The sequence below is a fragment of the Buteo buteo genome, chromosome 13 (genome assembly GCF_964188355.1).
Source record: "Buteo buteo chromosome 13, bButBut1.hap1.1, whole genome shotgun sequence".
In the NCBI taxonomy this organism is placed as follows: Eukaryota; Metazoa; Chordata; class Aves; order Accipitriformes; family Accipitridae; genus Buteo; species Buteo buteo.
In genome coordinates this window covers 3,419,441-3,440,721 of record NC_134183.1, presented here as the reverse complement: position 1 = coordinate 3,440,721, position 21,281 = coordinate 3,419,441, and the positions used below count along the sequence as shown (strand labels likewise).

Here is a 21,281-nt window from a genome sequence, read left to right as displayed (position 1 = left end):
TTGCTTTGCCAGCTACAAGCCTCTTGGCCTACAGATGGGGCTCATCGTATTCCCTCTCCTGCCTCCTCCTGCCTCCTTCTCCTCTTTTGTTTTCCAGTATTGCCTTCTGTCCTCACCCTCCTGGTTTGTCTTTGTGGATATTGTCCTTCTCAGCTGTGTTGACCATCCCATGGGAGCTGTGTCTTCCATGGCACATTCCTCCCCCAAGGTTGCTGGCACCAACTGGGGACATCAGCCGCAGCACTGGTCCCAGCTGGGTCCCGCTGGTCTCCTGGCCGTCCCCACCTCGGCACAAGTCCCCGTGCAATCCCCACAGCCAGCGCAGAGCTCCTCACGCAGGGCTCAGCGGGGTTTTGGCAAATCTCTGCTTTGGCCATAACTTTGTGCTCAAGACATTGTGTTTCGTGGCTCCCTCCCCACCATCAGTCTTTGGGGTATTTGTCCTTGAACCTCTCCACCACTGGTGGCCAAATCCTGCCCTAAGCAGGTGTATCAACCCCCAGATTTCAAGTGCGGTGCTTAACCCTGTAAGCCTAGATGTTTCTGGGTTTTATTGCCTTCTGGCTTTGCCTGAATTCCCGCATTCTTGCCTCTGGGAATGGCTCTCTCCCGGTGCCCGATGGCCGGCAGCGGGGCTGCTGCCCGCACGGGCTGCGCTGCCTGTTCTGACCCACCAGCAGGAGTGGGGCAGCGTGAACTAAATTTCAGAAATGAGCTTTAGAATCTTGTCAGCTGTAACAAATGAAGGCAAGGCCCTGCATGTTCCCCCCCTCCTCCAAATGCTGTGCACCCTGCAGTGCTTGGGTGGGAGGGCGAGAGCCCTTGGCAAGCCGGGAGGGATCAGCGCTGCTCCCCGGGGATGAGAGCATCCCGTGGGAAACCATCCCAGCCCGAGCGATGGATACGGGAAAGGGGCACTCGTCATTTCCAGACCTTTCCAGTTGAGCCACTGTGAGCCAGGCAGCAAGAAATACAACTTCAAAGGCAAAGTCTCGGTGTCTGGATAAGGCATTCTGCCCCCCGGGGCTGGGATGCAGGAGAGCTCCGGCAGGTCACGGTTGTGTCTTGTTTCTTTTGCGCAGGGGATGCTGTAGCTGCGCAAGGTGAAGGACAGACTGACAGTCACCGGCAGAGCCACGGCAGTTATTTCTCTCCCTGAAGCAAGGGAGGCCGATGCTTCGGCGAGCCGAAGAGCACGGTCTGCAGGGAAAGAGACGTTTGTCGGACGCGAACATCCCCCGGCTGCGGTGAGGGGAGAGAAGCTGCTGCCACAGACCGAGCACACTTCTGGAGGGAAAAATACCGCTTTGGTTTGGTGTCTAATTAGATATTTACCAGGAAGGAAGGAAAGTTAAAAATAGGGTGACAGTGACTTCAAAGGGTGTTTTTGACTTCTAAGAATAACACCTTTGCTGGCGCTGATTTCAGGAATATCAGTTGGGTGCGAAAGACGGAGGAGACGCTGCAGCTCGGTCGGTAGCTAAGGGAGCAAACCTGGACCCCCCGACCCGGCCCCGCAGGAGCAGCTAAGGAGGGGACGTTTGCATCGCTGCGAGGGCCCGTGGAGAACTCGACTGCACCCGTGGGGACCCAGCGGAGGGGGTTTGGGGAAGAAGAAGCCGCCGGTACCCCGGCGCGGGTCGGAGGGGACGTGTGGCATCATGGGGACGCCCTCTCCGCGGGCGCTGCTGGTGCTCGCCGCGACGCTGGCAGGGCTGTCGGCTCCCCGCGCGACGTACGGGCAGCCCAACTTCATTGTCATCCTGGCGGATGATGTGGGCTGGGGGGATCTGGGGGCCAACTGGGCAGAGACGAAGGAGACCCCGCATTTGGATGAGTTGGCTGCCGAAGGGACAAGGTAACGGCTGTCCCCCCTCCCTGGGTCTCTCCAAGCATCCCTGGTTACTCTGTTCCACAGCAAAGGGGAATTTCCTCCGTGGGACTGGCAGGCAAAGGGGTTTCATTGACGTGGTTTTGGAAGCATGGGGAGGGTGGCCAGAGCCCGGTACTTTGGGGTGCAAGTCCATCCATTCCCAGTGGGACTGTGAGCTTCATCCCCCGCTTCAGACCCTCATCCCTGGGGCAGAGGGGGGCACGTGCAAGGGAGCAGGGATGGGGCAGCGTTCGACCACTCAGGGGCTTGCGAGCGAAGGGTCCTTTCATTTTCTAGGTTCGTGGATTTCCACTCGGCTGCGTCCACTTGCTCCCCATCCCGTGCCTCTCTGCTCACGGGGCGTCTCGGCGCACGCAATGGGGTGACCCACAACTTCGCCGTCACGTCGGTCGGCGGCCTCCCCCTGAATGAGACCACCCTGGCCGAGGTCCTGCGGGAGGCTGGGTACAGCACAGGGGCTATAGGTAACGCCTGCCACGCCGAGGGGGGGTCCAGGGTGGGGAGGTGGCAGTGGGGGGGGACGAAGCCCGTGTCCGTCCCTTGCAGAGGAGGTGCTGCAGGTGGTTAGGTGAAACGCTGGCGATTAAAGTCTAAAGGATCACGTGGGAGAGGTTTTTCACATCCCGCTCGGCTTTTGCAACCCCGAGCTTAAAATCTTCATTTTCAACCATACGATATCGCCTGAAATTCAGGCCTGCTCCGGTTCTCCATTTAAGCTCTAATTGCTTCACCTCGCAAGGAACGTGCCAGGTTTTCCTTAGCAAACATGACTGTGCACAGCAGCTCCGCCGTCCCGCATCCCGCACCAGTGCGATACCAGCAGTGCCGGCTGGCAGCGCGGTGCCAGCGCGGTCGGTGCCGCTGGCCCCGTGGTTTTGGGCACCCCCCCAAAACCGTGGGTCCCCCCAGCCTGCGTGAGCCCCAGCTGGTAGTGAGCCCTTTGCACCTACAGCTCCCGTTGCTTGTTTGTGCACGTTGCACTGGCAGAAAAGCCCTTGGTTTCTCCTTTCCCCCCTAGTTTTTGCAGTTCTCGGATGGGTACAAGCACATGCCGGAGGTCAGAGGATGAAGCTGGTTGTTTGGGAGGGGTTAGAAAGTCGTCTCCTCTGAACGCAAATGCATGAAAGAGCCTTTTAAGGCTGGAAGCGGTCGATTTGCACAGGCACGAGATACCTTATGCATTTTTTTTCTGAGTTTCTGCAAAAGGGAAAAAAAAAAAAAAGCGTTCTTGAAACGCAGCCAGCACAAACAAGGAGCCTTTCTTCTTGCTAGATTAAAGCCCCCAGCACTGCGAGCACCTCGTGGGTGATGGCTGGCGGTGGCCGTAGCTGTGTTAACCTCTGAAATGATGTTCTGTGGCTTCCACGCAGGCAAGTGGCACCTGGGACACCACGGCCCCCATCACCCCACCTTCCGCGGTAAGGGCTGCGCCGGCAGGGACGAGCCGAGCATCCCGCGGTCGACTCGCCCCCACCATCACCCTCGCTTGCCCCTTAGGTTTCGACTACTATTTCGGGATCCCCTACAGCCACGACATGGGCTGCACGGACACCCCCGGCTACAACCTGCCGCCCTGCCCGCCCTGCCCGCGGCACGGCGTGGCTGCCAGGTACGGGGACGCGTTGGGGGGGTTCGAGTGCCGGCGCTGGGAGGTGGGTATTTGCACGGGTGTCCCCAGCTCTGAGAGCTGCCCTTTGCTGCGGTTTTCTCCCCTTATGCTCTGCGCACCCGTTTTTTTCCCCCCCATGCATCCTGCAGCAGGGTGCAGGTCGGTCCTCAGAGCATCATCCCCTTTCTGCTCTCTTGCCTCAGCTCTGCCTTTCTGCAAAACCAGAACAGCCGGGCTCTGTGCCTGTTCCAACACTGGTCCCCGCTCCAGTGACGAGCGTGGGGTGGCTTCTTCCCAGCAGGGTGGCGAGGAAGGAGTGTTACACGGAGATCGCCCTTCCTCTCTTGGAGAACGTCACCATCATCCAACAGCCCGTCAACCTCAGCAGCCTGGCAGCGCGCTACGTGGAAGAAGCAGCGCGGTTCATCCAGCGGGCGAGGTGAGATGTCACCCCCCCTCCGCCATCCCCTTCGCCGGGAGAGCTCGTGGGTCACTGCAAGCATCTTCTGCATCATGTTGGTGTGATGCTGGGGGGGGGGATCGGGTGTTGCCCCACGGTTCTTGGGGAGCAGATTTGGGGTCTCCGTGGCTCGGCTTCCCAGCCCGCTGGAGGAGGGAGAAGCCACCGAGGTTGTCACCGGTGTCCTGCAGGGCTCACCCTGGAAGACTTCTGGTGCGTCTCCTCTAAACGGGTTGTGTGTATGTTTAAAACCACCATTTACAAGGAAGGTCAAAGCCTCTGAGCTGGGCTCTGCCTCCTTCCTGGGGGTAACGAGCAAAGAGATCCTGGCTAGCAGGGATGGGAGGGAAGGAGGGAAACGCCGCCGTCCGTCTGTCCTCCATCCCTCTGTCTTTGCGGTGGCACGGGGAGAGGTGGCGGCGGGGTGGCTCTGCCGGGCGGTGGAGGTGCCTCTGTGGGTTGGGGGTGCGGGAGCGGGCGCTGAATGGGCGCCCACGGCAGATCTGGCGGCGGGACCAGAACAGCACCCAGAGGTGCTCAAACTCACCCCCGTATGTGAAGTTTGAGCCATTTTGGGGATAAAGTGCTCTGGGATCCCTGGGCTTCAGGGTCTGCCTTCCCCAGCCGCGCAGGGACACGAGGAGCCCGGGCATGCTCTTCCCCGAGGAGCAAAGCAGCTCGTCTGAGATGACGACCCCAAAGCCCTGCTGACGGGTTGTGTAATTTTAATCCCTATTATCGGCGGATTATGAGCTGTGACTTTGCAAAATGCCTCCCTGCAGCGCGAGGAAGGGAAGCGCTGCCGGGCAGCCCTGTCCGAGCCCATCCCGCGCCTGCATCCAGGGATAACACAGACCCGGGGAAGGGGCCACGGCGCGGGGGTCCTGCGGGCGGGCTTGGGGAAAGGTTTGTGTAACGGGGGCAAACGAGGGGCTGGGCAGGGAGCAGCCTGTGGGGAAATGGCTGCTTATAAGCCTGGGTACCGTTTTGCTCGCACAATATCTATAGTTTATCCCCTTTGGGTAGCAAGATTCGGCCGCAGTGTGGTCGGGATGCGCGGTCGGTACGTGTGCCTGTAATGGGGCTGGAGGGTACCCGGGCAGCTACCCTCCTTCTCCGGGCTCCGAGGATGCTGTTAGGCTGTAAAACCAAGCAGGTGAGCTCCAGGTTAATAAGAAAAACCTTTAAACTCCCAATAGTATTTTGGGGTTATCTGCGTTCATGGAGAACAGGATTAAGCAGGTGCCTGCCTTTTCTCTCCTTCTCTTTGATGGCTTATTCCAGTTTTCCTCTGCCTGACTCATTCATTACGGGGCAACAAAAGAACACCGGATTTGTCATCTCGGTGTTTTTTTAACCAGTCATGTCAAGGTTGAGCAATTCGTGGCGGTGAGACTCGGCTCTGTCCGGGACACTTAGAGCACAGTGAACATGGGAGCAAAAGTCAGGGCTATTTGTCTTAAGTTATTGATTAAATGTTTGCTCAATTTTCGGGAGAATTCTGAAACGTCGATGCTAAAATCAAGCGCGGTGTTCAGCTGAACGCCGTGGTCGTGAGTCCATTTGGACACTGGAGCCCACCCGGTGCTCCTGGGTGGGATGTGAGCCAGGAGAAGCAGCTTTCCCTGCTCCAGGGTCTCTGGCATCCCGAGGGGAAAGGTGGCACGCAGCCTTTTGCAGCAGCGATTTGCAAGGGATGCATCAGCACCCCCTGACCCCCAGCATTTTGTAGGGGCTGGGCAGGGTACCTGGGGGGGGACACACACGCAACCCTTCGTGGGGCTCCAGCGCCGCTTGGGGAAGGATGCGGCAGCTCCGGGTGGGATGGGATTTACTCATTTCCCATCCCCAGGTGGGTGACGGGTGAAGGAAGGAAATGCCGAAACGCACGTCGGAGGGGCCCCAAAAGTTTTCTGGAGGCAGCGATGGGGTGGCCGGAGCCGGGCGCGTGCGCGGGCTGGGACACGTCCCCGGGATCCGGTCCCTCCCCGCCGCTCACCATCCCACCCTTCCCCTTGGAGGTCCCTGAGGAAGAGCAGGCCTCGTTGGAGGAGATAAATATAGCTGTAAACAAGAAAACAGGACGTGTCCTCTGATGATTTAAAAGCAAACAGGCAGTGGGACAGCGCACAGTGAGTGAACGTGCCGCGTTCCCTGTCCGGGGCTGCTCGGCAGCGCCGAGGCCGCGCTCGGGGTCGGCGTGGGCGTCTTTCTGCTGCTCGTCCGCTGCTAAAAATCACTGTCGGGGCTCAAGCGCTTGCTGGGGAGGGGGAGGAAGGGCCAAAATGAGCCCCGTGAGAGAAGGGAGGGAGGCGGGTGGGTGCCAGGGGTGCGCCGACGCGGGGCGTTTGGCTGGCGGCTGGCACGTGGGACACCGGGAGATGGAGGAAGCGCATCCCAAATGGGAGGACAGCGGACAACGGGGAGAGGTTTAAGCCAGGAGCAGGGGAGAAGTGGGTCACGCTGCACCAAGCATCTCCCCTGCAAGGGGAGCGGATGCTCGGAGGGTTTGCAGCCGGCTGATGCACGCAGGGCGGTTTTTTCCCCCCCCCGGGATCTGCGGCGGAGGCAGGGGTGGCTGCAGGGCTCCCGGGAGAAAGGGCCACCGGTCTGTGTCCCCAGGCTTGGCAGTGCCACCACCTCGGTGACCTCCTGCCGCCACTTTCCCCTTCGTCGACCCGGCTAAACGTGCTCCCCGTCTTCCTCGCACAGCGGCAGCGGACGCCCCTTTTTCCTCTACCTGGCGCTGGCCCATATGCACGTCCCGCTGGGGGTACCCCCGCTGCCGCCCCCCGCCTCGGGCAGGGGCATCTACGGAGCCTCCCTGAGCGAGATGGATGCTTTGGTGGGACGGATAAAGCAGGTCGCTGACAGCCACGGAAAAGGCAACACGCTCCTGTGGTTCGCAGGTACGGCAGGAAAAGCGGCTGCGGTGGCTGGGGGCGATGCCGGCGGCGGAGCCGGTACCAGCCCCAGGGATGTGCGTGGGTCACGGGGAGCAGGAGGACGCTCCCGGCTGCTCTGTGGATGCGGAGCCCATCAGGCTGAGCGGGGCCGTCACATCCCGGGAACGGGGGTCCCGGTCTTCTGCGGCCGCTCAGCCGGGTGCCCACCCTGCCACCCCCCGCCTTCGGCTGCAAGGCTGAACCGGCAGGGCCGTGCCTAATTAAACTGCAAATCCTCGTTCATTAAGAAGCCCAAATCCGCTCTCGCTGAGCAGCCTCCCTAATGAGGATGTCTTGCTCCCGATGACAGGAACCGCTCCGCTGCTCATTAACGCCTGAAGCTGGTGGCAGTCACCCCCCCCCCCCGCACCCCAGCTCTGCTCCAGCCCCTCACCCAGGACTCGGGCAGCCCCAGCCCTTAAAAATAAACTTTTAGAAATAAAAATAAATAAACCCACTGCTCTCGCTAACGTAGGAACGCATCGCAGGGATGGGAAGGAAGGATGGAGGGGTCCCTTCTCCTTGCCCACCCCCCCAGTGCGGAGGTGTCCCCTCCCAGCCCCACTGGTCCCAGTGTCACTCATGGGGACGTTTCTTTCTCTTGCAGGTGACAACGGCCCCTGGGCACAGAAGTGCGAGCTGGCCGGACGCCTGGGGCCGTTCGTGGGGGCCTGGCAGAGGCGACGAGGTAACCTGGCAGCCTGGTGGGGGGCTCCCTGTCCCCAGGGGGGCTGGGGGGCTGCTCCACGAAGCCCTTCATTGCCCACTGGTGGGGATATGGGGAGCATTTCATGCCCCCCCCCCCCGCCGCCTTTCTGCTGGCTGCTGCCTTGAAGACACTCCAGAATAATTTTTTTCTTTCAAGCAGTCAGGTTTTCCCCTAAAACTGCTGCTGGGGGGGGGGAGCTGGGGCCCCTCCGGTCCCTGTTACCCCAGAGCTGGAGGCGGGTGGCTGCTGGTTTTGGAGACGGGATGCTCTCACCACCCAAACACCGGGGCCGTCGGCTCCGGCAGGGTCTCGCAGCCCCCAGCCCCATCCCACCCAGAGGAGAGCAACCCGGCAGCCCTCCCAGTGCCGCAAGACTTTGCTTTTCTTTCTCTCCACCGTTTTGGTGTGTTTTTCTTTTTTTTTTTTTTTTCCCCTGCCTTTCCTCCTTTTCCGGCCAAGCCATCTGCTTGGTGGGTTTATTTCAGCCAGAGCGGCCAGAAGCATGCATGAGTCAGGCGTTTCCCACTTCTGCTTGTATTACGCAGTGTAAACGCGCGCCGGGCTCGGTAATTCTCTTTGCTCGGGGTCAGCGGGCAGGGAGCGGTGGCGGAGGGGCCGCGGGCAGCAGGGCCTTTTTCCTCCTCCGCTTCCTGACACCCAGGCGATGCAACCGTGGCCGCTTCCCTGGGCAAACTTTGCCACCGGGCTGGCTCGCTTTCCCATTCCCAGAGCCCTTCCTTTGGCTTGCCCCGGGATGAAATCGTAACCTTAATTTATTTTTTTTTTTTTTTTTTTTTAGTAAACAAACCCTGCTGACGACCTGGGTTGCTCTTGAGCAACCGACGGTCACAAGCCGGAGCAGATGGTACAGGCAGTCCAGCGTTTGGGAACAAAGCTAGGAAAACACAGCCCCTTTCCAACCTCTCGCTGCCCGGAGAAAACACCCCAAGCCCCGGCTATCGCGGGAGGTTGGGGAGGAGATCGGGCTGGCAGGGCTCTAGGAGCTGGCTGGAAATACCAACCGGGACGGATGACTTCTGAAATCCCTTCAGCTGATTGTTGCACGGATGTTTTGAAAGCCGGCCCGGCGTTACCGTCTGCTGCCGGCTGGTCTAATGCTGCAAACACCTGCCTCCGTGGGTGCTGGGTGGGTGGGATGCTCGGCCATCCCATCCTGATCCTGGGGCATCATTCCCCAGTGGGGAAAAGCCCTTTGAGGAGGAGGAGGGCAGGGGAGGACGGGCTGCTCCGGACTCTATATGTTTCGCATAGCTTGGCGTTTCCTTTTAGGGTCCAACCCAAATTCCAGGGATGTTTTCCATTGATTTCGGGTAGTCACTGGAGTCGGTCCTCACTGGCAGAGAGCAGCACGTCCCTGTGTTCTGCCCCACTTCTCTGGTTGGGCAGCTTCCCGCAGCCCCCAGCCTGCCCCAAAAACCCATCTCCCACCTCGGGGCCAAAAGCCCAGCAAGGGGGGGATGCCAGGATGGAGATGCGAGTTTCAGGGATGCGATGCTGGCTGTGTTTTGAGGCAGGTTTGGGAGGCTCCAGACCCAGTGTCCCCGTGCTGAGGACCTGCTGTGTGTGGCAGGAGGTGAACCAGGGTTTTCATCCCAGCGTGGGAATATTCAGTTCAGCTTTCCTGGAAAGCCGCGGTCTCCACGGTCCCCACAGCAGCGGGGCTGCATCATCCCTGCTCTGGAGAAAAATCCCTGCTTGGGTTTGGGGTGTTTCAGCCCTGTTTACTGCCCAAAGTGCTAATGTGAGCTCGTTGACGGGCAGCTGTGGTGTCCTGCCCAGCCAGAGGTACTCGGGTGGCTGGAGGGAAATATCCAGCCCGTGTCCTCCTGGAGACCCCCCGACCATGCATGGAAAAGCCCTTGAAAGGCAGCTGCCTTCCCGGGAGGGTGAGTTATTTAATATATGTGCAGAGAGGGGGATTGATATTAATTGCTATAATTGCTATAGTTTCCTAGGGTGTCTGAAGGCAGGGGAGGCACCGTGCTTAAGCCGTAAGTGATGTGTGCGGGAAGCGCTGTTACATTTCCAATAGCCACAAAAGACCCTGGTGCCGGCTGTGTCCCACCGCTTCAGGCCCCAAAGAGATGTTCACTGGGGGGAAACGCCAAGAGTCGGGGTCAGGAGTGGGAGAGAATGGGGATGTGCCTGGCCCGTGCCGGCAGGACGGGCAGCGGGGTCAGAAACCTTTTTCCTGGACTATTCCTCTGGCTGCCGGCACCGTGGCATTTGCGCCACACGTGTCCTCCTCCGCTCTGCCTGCGTGGGTCTGGCAGCATCCCTGGGGAGAGCAGGATCAGCCCAGATGCCCGGAGCATCAGGCGGTGACTCCCGAAGAGGCCGGGGCTGGGATGGGGACCGGCACAGGGACACGGAGCAGCACGGGTTGGCCGTGCCGTCGCCTCTCTCTTGGCTCTGTCCGGAGGAAATGGCTTTGGGCGAATGCGGTTGCCATGCGGACGCTGAAAGACGAGCGGACAAAGGCTGCGCCTGGGAAGTTTGCTTGGTGAATTGGGTTGGGATTCTCTGTTTGCCCCATTCCCAGCCCCTTTCCCCCCCCGCAGCTGCCTGGGGCCCTTTGGGCTAGCAGCCAAAGCAGAGGCTTTCCAACACCCTTCCACCCGTTTTGATGCTCAGTACTCCCATTTCGGTGCTGGGCACCCCCGTTTTCTTGCTCGGCATCCCCATTTTGTTGCTCAGCACCCCCATTTCAGCGCTCGGCATCCCAGGCGGAGGAAGGGACCGAGCAGCTTCTCCATGCCGTGCATCTCAAACCCAAGGGCAGAGCAGGGACGTTTTGGGTGATGTCAGGGAAACAACTGAACAGGTTAATTAGCCGGCAGGAGGGTTATCAGCAGGGTGGTATTTTTAATGAAGCTGATTTCCAGCGGGCTGGGGGGCTGTCGGTGCTTTACCACACAGAGGGCAGCAGCCCGCTTGCACGGGCCGTTGGCAGCCCCTGGCATAAATTCCTAATTCACCCACCTGCTCCATATTCTCATCTGACATCAAAAGTGGAAGGAAATGCGGCGGCTCTGGCAGCCGGTTGCGTTTCTCTGCTCGCTGGAGCAGAGGAGAAACACAAAGCCGTGCCAAACTGAGCCCCCTTTCTTTTCCCTTTCCCTATTTCTTTTAAAAAACTCCTGTAACTCTTCTCCCGCCTCTGCCCCAGCTCCCTCTGCAGCGAAATCATCCTCCTTTGGGGTCATTTACTCCACCTCCGCCTCCGAGTCGTTCCTTTCCCAGGGAAACTCGGGGGTCAGGAGGTTTTCCCATGGACGCAGAGCTCCCGGGCAGCAGGATGCTGAGCGCTGCCCTTCTCTCTTGCAGGCGGGAGCTCGGCGAAGCAAACGACCTGGGAAGGAGGGCACCGGGTGCCGGCACTGGTGTACTGGCCCGGCCGCATTCCTGCCAAGCGGACGAGCCACGCTCTGCTCAGGTAGGAGCCTGGCCGGATCGCATCGGGGAGCAGGGCAGCCCCTTTCCCCCCTTTTCGGAAAGACCCACCGTCCCCGCGTCGGGACTCAGGTGACGAGCTGGATTTTGGCAGCAGCGGCTGCCCGTGCCGGTTATTGCCTGCCATGTGCCAGCCTCTACTTTTGTCCTCTCCCAAGTCCGTAAGACTTAATGCTTCAGCAAAGAGTTGTTGAAAGGGCTTTTTGTGAGGCTGGTGGATTGGCGTTAGCAGCCGCCGGGGCTCCGTGTGCCTCCTGGCCGCGGTGGCTGAGTGCCTCCCGATAATTAAAAGATGACGATGTTCTCTCTCTCCACCAAGAAGCAGGCTTAGGCTTTGTGGCTTGTGAATGGCTTTCTGTGGAGGAGGGTGCGGTTGTGGGAAAAGCTGGCCGGAGAGACGGTGCTTGCAATCAGCGCAGGATGCGGCCGGGCTGGGGTGTAGCGAGCGACTTTTGCTCTTTCCGGAGAAAGCGGAGGGGAAGGGATCCTCCTCCTCGCCGGGGAGCTCTGCGCTCCGGAGGATGGCTTGGAGGGGTCCTTACTGCAGCAATATTGCACCTCTGCATGCGGCAATCGCGCCGCTGCATGCGGCAACCGCAGCTCTCCCTTGCAGCAATTGCACCCTTCTGGACAGCCCTCCTTTGCAACAAATGCAGCGGAGGGGGCACAGCCTGGGTTGGGGGCAGCGGGGTGGGATGCTCCGTCTCCTTCCGTCCCTTGAAGCACACGGTGGGATGGTGGAGGTCAGGGTGGTGGGGACCGGGGGAGGTGGGGGGGGAGTTGCTGGGTGTTGGGAATGTCCCAGCTGCTGGAAGCAGGTCCTGACTGGTGAGCCCTGGGGAGGCATTGGGTGTTTCTGAGATCCGTGAGATAAGCTGGAGCTCCTTACGTGGCCTGAGGGCAGCTCTGGGAGCTGGATTTTTGCAAGCGGGGTGGGGGGGGGAGTTTCAAGGCATGAGCTGGGGCCCTGACGTCTGGCGGAGGGGATGGGGTGCATGCAGCACCCCTTGGGTTTCACCTCCAAACCCTTCCCCTCCACGGCTGGGTGATGGACCGACCACTGGGACATGGGGCAGAGCCGCCAACCCATGCCCGCTCGGGCAGCCGGGGCAGCGCCGCGCAGGATCGGTGCCCGTCCCCGTTGCCCCATCCCACCACCCTCGCCCCACTGTGCACCCTGCAGCCCTCCAGCCAAACCCAGCCATCCCGTTTATCTCCTTGAGGACCTTATCTCCTGCATTTCCCAGCTCCAATCCAGCAGGTTGGACAGCTGGAAATGTAGAAAGCCGGCGGCGTGGGCTGTGCTGCATGCTGGGCGCTCGGGAAGCGGTTCTGCAGCTCCCCGGGAGTCACAGTACTCCCAGTGTCCTCCCCAGCACAGCCCAGCATTGCCACGGGGCCATGCCCGGCTGGTGCAGGATGATGCCCGGCTAGCACAGGGTGATGCTTCGGCATCAGAAAAAGTCAACCCGCTGTTTGGGAGGCAGCGCGGAGCCAGCACGGGGGACGTATGTGGTGGCTCATGCTCAGAAAGGCATCACCGCTGTGGCCCCGGCCGTGCTCTGAGCTTTTGGGCAGGGGATGCGGAGGGATGCGGAGGGATGTGGAGGGATGTGGAGGGATGTAACGGGATGCAGAGGGCATGGGCTGCTCACTGCTCACGGTCCCTCGGGTCAGGAGGATTTGCTTTACACCCAGAGTCATCCTTGGAGACATCGCTCGAAGGACAAGCGTGTGCTGGGCTGGCTTCTTGCTGCCCTCATGAAATAGGGTGGTCGAAGACTTGTCCCCGCCAGCTGATGGGGAAGACCAAGAAGCTGGGGAGGGAATGAAATCTGTGTGCAGATGTGGCTGGGAAACCTCTGCAGAAGAGAAGGGACCTCAATCCGGTGGGGTCCTCCGGGAAGGGCAGGGGCTGAGTGAGGGCAAGCATTAACCACCTACATGAGCCTCCTCCTGCCCCTCAGGTTATGAAAATGTTGACAGCCTTTGCCATCCAGCTTGGGAGAAGAGCCTGCGTCTTGCCTCGTCCCGGCATCGCTTGGCTTTGCGTCCTCCCTGGTGCAGGGAGTGGAGGGGTGAGCGGGGGTGAGCGTTCCCCGGGGGCCGGGGAAGCTGAAGCCAGCAGAGAAATGCTGATGCATCGCCGTGGACCTGCACCTGCACGCTGGTTTTTGAAGAAAACTGCCTTGTCGGCTTTTCTTAATTACATTTAATTGTCGGAGCCACCCGCTGGGCTTCTGCCCTTCCCTGCCCCAACCCAAAGTAGGGCACAAAAGAAATAGGTCAGCGTGGTGGTGAAGAAGCAAATTGCACCATCCCGGCTGTGCCGGCGTCACGGGGCTGGGCAGATTGGGCAAGCCGGCTGGGGTGTGGGAAGAGCTGGTTCAGCTGCCTGCACCCCATCATCGCCGGGCCAGGGCAGCACTCCCCGCCGCCGTCGTGCCCGGGATGCTCATGGCCGGCGCAGATCCTCGGGCGGCAGGCAGGGGGTTGACAGCGTGGCTTGCCCTTTTTCTGCAAGCGTGGCTTCCCCAGCTTGGCTTCCAGGATGTGCCTGCTGGCAGGGCTTTTGCTTCGATGCCAACTTTGACCAAAATCCTATTTTTTTCACGCCTTTTTCCGTGGGTGGCATCTGCTCACGGCCGCCTCTGCCCTCAATCGTGTCGTCCTCCCACCTCGGTGATGGTTTCCAGCGGTCCCATCCGCTGGGTCGGGGCCGCTTGGTGCAACCACGCAAGCTGCCGCACGCGCCGTGCTGGGGGCCGGATCCTGAGGGTGCTGAGCACCCATGGGACCAGAAGCACGCTGACCGGGGCTTGCCCCGGGCTCCCATTTCGGGTGGACCCGGGCTGACCTCAGCGAGGTGCGTGCGAGGGATGTGCCTTGCCTTGGGTGCAGCGGGGAGCCAGAATTTTTTTCGGCGCCTCCCGGCTCGCCTGGCCGCTGGGGCCGTCTCCGCGAGCGTGCCGTACCGGGGCTGCCTCTCAGCAGTGTTTGTTCTTATTTGTTCTCTCTGTCTCTTAGCAGCTAAATTAAAACTTGTTGAATGGGAGCACCGGGGGCCCTTAAGCCCTGGGCTTTTTTCTCTCTCTGCTCACGCAGCCGCCATCGCGTACCAAGCAGGAGAAACGCGGCGACGGGACCCCCGGTGCCCCCCCAAATTGGGGCACCTGGTGTTTTCACCTCCTCCAGCAATTTCCTTGCCCCAACTGACCCCCCTACCCACCCCGAGCTGCTGGGACCAGGGTTTTGCAGCCGGAGGGAACCGGGCTGAGTCCTCATCGGATGCTCAGCACCGGTGGCTCAGCCCCGGCTCATCAGCTCCTGTACCACGGCCTCATCCCCGGGGGGGGACACGGACCACTGTGATGTGTCACTTGGCCACACCGAGGTCCCGCTGTCCCCGGGGGCTGTGGGACACCCTTGGAGCGGGATGGCTCCTTTTAGAGTTGGGGGGGGTCACCCTGCCGCCGCGTCAGCGAGAGGGAGGGATGCGCTCGGTGGTGGCGGAGGGGGGGACACCCACGGACACTTGTGCCTCGCAGGAGTGGGATGTGGGGGGCGAGCGTCAGACGTGGGGGCTGCGAGTGTCCCCGTCCCGCCGGAGTCGAGCCTGGACCCCACGGGGCAAAATGGCCGGTGGAGGGGGAAGCCCATCCCCGGGGTGCGCAAGGGGCTGGCAGCAGGGCAGGGTGATCCCCGTCCCACCCCAGCAATGACTTTGCGGGACCCGTGGTCCCTCCGCACCGCAGGGATGTGCCGGCGGGTTGGGAATCGCCGCGGCCGAGCTCTGGCCCTGGGGTAGCAGGTGGGAAAGCAGAGACTCTCCCTCTCTGCATCCCGACGGAGCCGGAGGGACGTCGGGTCACCCGCTCCTTCCCTGCGTCCCTCCGCACCGGGAAGCGACCCAGGACGAGCCCTGAGCGCTCTTTCGCGGCTGAGGCCCCTGAAAAACCCGAGAGGTTTACGGTGGAAATGCTGACGGGCGTTTTGGTGGGAGCGCACAAAATAGCACCGCTCTCATTTTCCATTCTGGCTGCGACGGCTCGTGCTGCACCGTGCAAAAGCGAGACCACATTTTCCTGGGGCGACGGGATCTGCTGTCACTGGCGTAAAAAAAATCCCTGTGCTAGCACTTTCTCCGGAGGGTGACCCGCTGCTTTTCCCGGGTGGGGGGGGACAGGAGGGTGGGAGGGGGCTGCCCCGTTCCCCACCGTCTCCCTGCTCTGCGGGTGCGGGATTTGCCGGGCGCGGGAGCTGCGGATCCTGGCTGAACCCGCAGCTCCTGGCGAGCCGCCGGCGCCGGGGATGGGAAGCGAGGGCTTGCCGGGGCCGAGTCGCTGCTTGAAGCCGGTTTTAACCTTTCCTGCAGAGCTCGGCTGTTGGGATGGGTGCTGGGAAGCGGCTGCCCTCACCCCAAGGCAATCCCCTGCCATCGGTGCAGCGAATAACCCCCCCGGGCGAGGGGGCTGTGGGGTGCGGGTAGGGTTGGGGGGACCCTCCGGGGATCTTTGCTCCTTGCTCTGATGAAAGCCACCTCTTTCCCCAGCACCCTGGACATCTTCCCTACGCTGGTGGCCCTGGCTGGGGCTGAGCTTCCCCCGAACAGGCGCTTCGACGGTTTGGACGTGTCCCCGGTTCTCTTTGGGTGGTCGGATGTGGGGCACAAGGTAAGGCAGAGCCACCCCCCTTGGTGACATCCCCCTCCTGACAGCAGGTCCCACCGCCTCTGAGCTAAAACAGGTAAGTGGGGAGTGTAAAAACTCAGAGACGGCGACGTGCCCACCCACGGGAGCATCATCCCCCCAGCCCGGAGGAGGAGAACAGCGGGAGACGGCCGGGTGCCGCACCAAGGCTGGGCTCAGGGTACCGGGATAAAAGGGCTTTTGGATTAATGAAGGCTTGTTTTACGCTTTGTTCATAAATCTGGGATTATAGGTGAAAATGGCCACGTGTGCAGCCTGGCGTGCTTCCCGTGTGCCGGCAGGGCTGTGCCCGCCATCCTGGGGGATGCCGTCCCAGCGCATCCTTGGGCTTGCCTGCCCGACACGGCGTGTGTCCTTTCCGATCGCAAAAGGTACAGCGGTGTGGGAAAGAAAAAGATCCCAGGGGCTCGGACCTAGTTGTATCTGCTTTATTTATCTTGCCAGATCAAGACATAATGAAACCCTCCTTCTCCCAGCTCCCTGGCTGGGGAATGTTCCCGTTGTTAGTGATGTTCAAGCGGGGCAGCCCACCCCATACCCTGCAGCTCTCTGTCCATACAATAGGAGCTGCTGACAGCTCCTTTAAGCCTAAAAAACACAGTTAGCAGAACAAGCAGTATGGCGATGCATTTTTCTGAGTTGCACAAGATTTTTGCAGAACCAAAAGAAAAAGAAAAAAACCAGAAGTGGCTTTAATACCAGTCCCACAGATAAAGCCCGATTTTGCCTTTAAAGTCCACCCTCCTGTGAGGACCACAAGCCAGCTCCCAGCAGGGATCTTGGATTTGCTTTCTGTGTCCATCAGGGTTTTGGTATTTGCTTCGTATTTATGGAACCCTCTGCTGAACCGTGAGATAAAGCGGGGAAGCGGATGGGATGCAGCCAGCGTGCTCCGCTGTGCGCCTCGCGATTAACCCTCTTCTCCTGCACGCGTGGTGCCAGGACAGGGGGGACTGGTGGTTTGCTGGGAGCGATGGTTTGGTGGGAGCAGTGGTTTGCTGGGAGCGATGGTTTGCTGGGAATGGTGGTTTGTTGGGAGCGATGGTTTGCTGGGTGTCAGGGCGCGGTGGAGGGACACGAGCCCACGCCAGCCATTCCTGTGTGGAGGAATTGGAATGAAAATCCATTCCAGACCAAGGAATAAAGCCCTGAGCTGCGATGCACCGCCAGCTCCCTGGGCTTCCCCAGCATCACCCCAGCCCAGTGCTTATTTTTTGGGGGGTTTTGCTGCAATCAGGGATGAATTAACCCCTGTGGGGCTGGGAGCCGGGGGGGGGGGGCACAGCCGGGTTGTTCCTCCCCATCCCGGCACCGCAAGCCAAAGTGGCATCCCCAGGGGATGGGGTGACCTTGGGGGGACACACACAGCACCCGCCTGCTCCGGCCCCGCGGGATGATCGGGAGCAAGCGCGTGTCCCCGCTCCCTCCCCTCTTGGCTCTCTGCCTTTCATCTCCTGCTAGCAACCCCCCCCTTTGACGTTACAGGGTTTTCCTTGACACAAATCCTCCCGAAAGCGGTTCCTTTGCTCGCCCCGCCGCCCGGTTTCCGCACGCCACCGACAGCTGCTTTCCTAATCGGGATTTTTTTGGGTGGCTGAGGCTCCCCGGCACGAGCTGCCGGCGGTAACCTTGCTCGGCGTCCCAGCCCGCTCGCTCGACACCGGCGCTGGGGCGATGCCAAGGTCCTGTTTCGAGCGAAGGCTATTTACAGTAAAAATAAACACATCCGACAAGATGTATCAAGGGTACAAGTGTCAGACAAATAAGCTCTTTCCATTAGCTTAATGGCAGAGGGGTGTGCGCCGGCTCCCCGCGTGTTTGCTGGCTTGTGCAAACAGCCCAGAGCACCGAGTTCAGACAACGGGTTTTCTGGGGAGAAAAGGCTTCCCCCCCCCTTTTTTTTTTTTTTATTAAAGTAACAAAGTCACAGATCAATAGGAGGTTTGCAGACCTGGGAATATTTCTTGAAAGGGCTCAATCGAAACAAGCTCCTTAATTATGCAGTAAATTATAATAGATTTTCTTAGCGTGGGGTTTTACGAGGCAGGTTTAGGAATGTGCTTGTTGGTAGCAGGGGAGGTTTGAGTGCCTTTACACCGAGATGGCAGCATCCCAGCTGTGCTGCTGAAGGTGTAGGCAAAGCTTTAAGGCTGGAAGCAGACAAATTGCTTCAGTTCCTGGTACCTTGGCTTCACAGGCCCTTGAATATTTGCTGATTTCTGCTTTGGAGCTGTTTTATTCTGACTGAGGAGTGTCAGCATAAGGGCACTCTGTAGCAGAGGTTTCCTCCTCGAAGCAAGCTTACACTACACCACCTCTTCCACTTGGCACCCTTAATTTTTTTCACTGAAACATGATTTTTAAACCAAATTCCAGAAGGCGATTTTTTTTTTTTTTTTTTAATTTACCTCGCAATGGAGGGCAATAAGGGAAACCGAGAACATTTGGAAATCACCCCCCACCCTGAATCCTGGCGTTTCTTGGATGAGTTACCAACTGGCCGTGTCCGGACTAGGCAGTGCGGGATCGACATCTCCGGGTGACTGAGCGCGATGCCCAGCGGTGCTGCGTGCCGGGGCAAGGCTCCGCGCCGGGCACCTGCTAAGGCATTACCAAGCCGATCAGCTGCGAACGCTGTTACTAAACTTGGCACCGCAGCTGCCTACAACTTCAGCAGATGTTTCTAATTTTTAGCACAGTGGAAATTTCTTGAATCACTTTTAAACTCAATTCCCGGGGAGGAAACCTCGAGTGACTCATCCCTCAATGAAGACATTGGCTCCACGGCAGATATTATCTGACAGATGAGCCCGCTGAACCGTCCAGCTCACTTGTCTTCTCGCTCCCGTGTGCCAAAGCAGTCCTCCTGTGCGGATCAAGTGTCCTAAATACCGAAAAGGGAGAGATTCGACCCACCCTTCCCTTCTTACCCCCATTCCCCGTGCCGGGACGGCTGTTGTTAGGGAAGGGAGCGCTCGCGCAGCGGGGTGAGTCAGCGATGGAGACGGACCGGGAATGATGTTCCAGCTCCTCACCTACCCGTGCTTCGCATGAGCTCACCCTCAGCTTGTGGCTTGCTGCTGGCCCCAGGCAACGGTTGGGCTCCCTTAGATGTCCCTGCCACTCGCCTGAGCCGTGAGCACCGAGGGAGATGGGTGTCTCGTCGGCATGGGGCACTGGTGGGTGACCTGAGACCCTGAGACCGTCCCGGCTCCGAAATATTCTGCCCTGCTCTGCTGAAAGCCCCTGCACCTTCGCGATCCCTTTCTTGCAGTAGAATTGGTCTGGGGAGGTAAATTCGGGGGAGGTCCTGCGTGCAGGACCAGGAAGGCACAAGAGAGATGTTGGTGTTTCCCGGTGCCCTTGTGCTGTCAGCCCACCCTTCTGCAAGCACAACTCGGTTGGTTGCTCAGAGTTGGCTAAATGGTGCCTCTAAATGTGTGCACGGGTGGGATGTGGTCTCATCTGGGGAGGGAGGGGGTCTCACAGAGCCGGTTTTCTCTGCAGCAGGCTGACGGGCACTTTTCTGTTCTTCCTTCAGGTTCTGCTGCACCCCAACAGTGGGGCAGCTGGGAAGGACGGTGAGATAGAGACGCTACGGCTGGCTCAGTACAAGGCGTTTTACACCACAGGTACTGTGTCCCTTTTAGAGATGGTAAAGTCTGGGAAAAAACTTCTGGACTTTTTGGTTCCCTGCAAATAGAGGTAAAAACCAGCTCAGATTAATTCAAGCAAGAGCAAACCCAGTGAGGAGTAAGTATGTGCCCCTCTGTGTCTGTGTGATGGGCTTTCCAGCTCGGGGTTGTCGGCCTGAGAAGCACTCTCAGACTAGCAGCAGGACCCATGCTTCCAAAGCTGGGACATGGTGGGACTGGGTGAGGAATACAGAGGTGATCCCTGCGCAGTCTAGGACTCCAGTGTTTTTCTCTTGTTTCCTCCTTAGGAGGAGCGATGGCTTGCGATGGGAGCATCGGGCCAGCTGAGCATCACCAGCCACCCCTCATTTTCAATCTGGCTCGTGATATCCAGGAGCAGGAGCCTTTGGACGTGGCATCCCGAGAGTATCAGGCAGTGCTACCTGCAATCAGCAGGGCTTACGCCCAAGCTCTGGAGGACATTGCAACAGACAACGTCTCGGTTGCAGATTATTCCAAAGACCCGGCCGCGACCCCCTGCTGCAACGCGCAGCACGTGGCCTGCCGATGCCAAGCGCCCGGGTCTCACGCAGCCGTGCCGGGCCGTCGCACGGAAAGAAGAGCAACACGGCTTTGTCTTTAAGCAAATAATTGCTCAGGCTGCTCCTTTCCCGAGTCTGGTTTCTGTGAACGTGACTGTTGTGGGTTGCTGGCTCCAGGCTGGAGGTTGGCCACGGAGGAGAGGGATGGAGGCGGCGGTCCCGTTTGCTCCGTGCTATGAAGCCGGGAGGTGAGTTAGTTGTGGGTCTGCGTCAGCACATGGAGGGTCCCCTTTGCTGCAGAGCTGGACTGTCACCCTGGCAAAGCAGGGCACTGCCGTACCTGGTGGCTCTGGGCACATGGCAGGAGACAGGCTTTTTGTAGGGCTCTTTAGCTGAGAAAGAGCCAGGGCTTGGATTAAAACTACCTTCTGTGAGAGCTGGCTTTGGGAGAGAACTCCCCTGGGGAATTCACTTGGCTTTCCTCTAAAATAAACCTTGCAGGAGCGGCTGGTGGGAGCACGAGGCAGGGGAGGACGGGGCCCACAGCCTCCGAGCAAATGTCCCTTCTGGTGCTGAGAAGTCCATGGCTCCAGAGAGAAAATTCCCAGCCGGCACAAAGTAAGCGCTCTGGGAAACAGATCACCTGCCCCACCAGCCGCCGAGTGAGGTTTATTAACAGAGTTATATTAAAGACCCAACTGTCTGTTGAGGAAAGAGGGTCCTGGGCTCTCCCCGACTGTTGCCCTCCTCGCGGACGGGATGCTCGGCTCGTCCTGCGGCTGCTTTGCACCGCCACGGCGGAGGCTGGGGATTGCACTGAGACAAGGACTCAAGTCCCGGTGTTTGGAAAAGGCTTTTTTTGGGGAAGCTGTGGGGGAGAGGTTTGCAGCGCAGAACTGGGGTAGCTCGCCATCAACTTTGGCTGGAAAGATCAGTGGTGTAACTGAATTTTTTTTAGGGAGGTCAGGGAGAGGTTCCCTGCCCAGAGTTCTCCCAGCAGATGAGGGTTCCAGGCAGAGAAGCTGCTCCTGCTGGTCCCAGCATGATTCCAGGGGTGCAGATGGGGTGAAACAGCTCTCAGGGCCATTTCTAGACAGATGCAAATGCCTGGGGAGCTGCAAAGGCAAAATCGAAGGTGCAACTGAAACTTAAGAAACCACCGGGATTTCTCAGCAGCTGAGCGAGGGTTTTCTGAAACAATTTTGGACTCCGATTTACGCACACAGATCTTTCTTCGGACAAGCTGTAAGTGGACTTGGCCAGGTGGGTCGGGTCGTGTGGGAGCAGCCATCCTCACACCAGCC

At 59.6% G+C, this 21,281-nt stretch overlaps 1 protein-coding gene across 3 annotated transcripts in view; it reads left to right on the top strand.

The window, feature by feature from the left end:
* Positions 1–20,267, top strand: part of ARSG (arylsulfatase G) — a 40,246-nt gene extending 19,979 nt beyond the window's left edge. For all 3 annotated transcript variants that reach the window (XM_075044232.1, XM_075044230.1, XM_075044231.1), the window contains exons 2-12: positions 1,083–1,858; positions 2,171–2,358; positions 3,265–3,312; positions 3,392–3,503; positions 3,805–3,942; positions 6,676–6,872; positions 7,516–7,596; positions 10,966–11,074; positions 15,644–15,764; positions 19,342–19,432; positions 19,744–20,267. In XM_075044232.1, coding sequence (XP_074900333.1) covers positions 1,662–1,858; positions 2,171–2,358; positions 3,265–3,312; positions 3,392–3,503; positions 3,805–3,942; positions 6,676–6,872; positions 7,516–7,596; positions 10,966–11,074; positions 15,644–15,764; positions 19,342–19,432; positions 19,744–20,078 — 1,617 coding nt within the window. In that variant the 5' untranslated portion in view covers positions 1,083–1,661 and the 3' untranslated portion in view covers positions 20,079–20,267. The remainder of the gene's footprint in view (positions 1–1,082; positions 1,859–2,170; positions 2,359–3,264; positions 3,313–3,391; positions 3,504–3,804; positions 3,943–6,675; positions 6,873–7,515; positions 7,597–10,965; positions 11,075–15,643; positions 15,765–19,341; positions 19,433–19,743) is intronic.
* The last annotated feature ends 1,014 nt before the right edge of the window (positions 20,268–21,281 follow it).